This window comes from Charadrius vociferus, unplaced genomic scaffold (assembly GCF_000708025.1).
Source record: "Charadrius vociferus isolate BGI_N301 unplaced genomic scaffold, ASM70802v2 scaffold975, whole genome shotgun sequence".
Classification (NCBI taxonomy): Eukaryota; Metazoa; Chordata; class Aves; order Charadriiformes; family Charadriidae; genus Charadrius; species Charadrius vociferus.
Window position 1 is genome coordinate 118892 of NW_009648454.1, and position 1142 is coordinate 120033.

At 64.4% G+C, this 1142-nt stretch overlaps 1 protein-coding gene across 1 annotated transcript in view; it reads left to right on the forward strand.

The window, feature by feature from the left end:
• Positions 1–22: 22 nt before the first annotated feature.
• LOC104286982 (nucleolar protein 56-like) overlaps positions 23–1142 on the forward strand; it is a gene marked incomplete at its 5' end in the record, with an annotated part of 3332 nt that continues 2212 nt past the window's right edge. The window contains 4 exons of the mRNA XM_009885629.1: positions 23–149; positions 237–398; positions 535–733; positions 965–1142. The exon at positions 965–1142 is cut by the window's right edge and continues 1 nt beyond it. Coding sequence (XP_009883931.1) covers positions 23–149; positions 237–398; positions 535–733; positions 965–1142 — 666 coding nt within the window. The remainder of the gene's footprint in view (positions 150–236; positions 399–534; positions 734–964) is intronic.

The window sequence follows — 1142 nt, forward strand, 5'->3', positions numbered from 1 at the left end:
CCTGACCGGTGCACACTCCCCCCTCATCCCGCAGGTAGAGGAGAGTGTCCTCACCATCGGTAAGTTCCACAACGTGGTAAAGCTCGTGGCCTTCACCCCCTTCAAGTCGGCACAGAGCGCCTTGGAGAACATCAATGCCGTCTCCGAGGGTGAGTGGGGTCGGAGGTACCACGGTTGTCCCCCTCTGCAGGGAACCGCACGGCCCCGCTGAGCCTCTCCCCTCGTTTCCCCCACAGGGATCCTCCACGAGGACCTGCGGCTCCTGCTGGAGACCTCCATGCCGGCCAAGAAGAAGAAGGCGCTGCTGGGAGTCGCCGATGCCAAGATTGGGGCGGCTATCCTGGAGGAACTGGGCTACCAGTGCCAGACCGGGGGGGTGGTGGCCGAGATCCTGCGGGGTGAGTCTGGCTACGGGGAGGGGACACCCCAGCGTGGTCCCTGCTCCTGCTGGGATCGGGATTGGGGGGGAATACACTGCCACTGGGGGCCGTTCCTGGTGGTGGCGAGGGTGGTGACGGTTATGTCCCTGCACAGGGATCCGCCTGCACTTCCACGCGCTGGTGAAGGGCCTCACCGCTCAGTCAGCCTCCAAGGCCCAGCTGGGCCTTGGCCACAGCTACTCCCGGGCCAAGGTGAAGTTCAACGTCAACCGCGTGGACAACATGATCATCCAGTCTATCAGCCTCTTGGACCAGCTGGACAAAGACATCAACACCTTCTCCATGCGCGTGCGGTGAGTGGGGTCCCCGGAGCAGGGGTGGGTGGCACGGGTCCATCTCCCCATGCTTACCGCAGGCAGCTGCTCCTCCGGCTGCCTGTACAGAACGGGGAGGGAGAGCAGCACCTCCAGCGCGCCCTGGCCCGGGTGGTGGTGCCGTGGCTGGAGCGTGTCCAGGGGGACACGCGGGCTGAGGGACTAGGGGCATGGTGGGGCTGGGCTGTGGTGCTGACACTGTCCCCGCAGGGAGTGGTACGGGTACCACTTTCCCGAGCTGATCAAGATTGTCTCTGAGAACTACACCTACTGCCGGCTGGCCAAGTTCATCGGGAACCGTAAGGAGCTGAGTGAGGAGAGCCTGGAGGGGCTGGAAGAGATTGTCATGGCCAGCGCCAAGGCACAGGCCATCCTGGAAGCCTCCCGC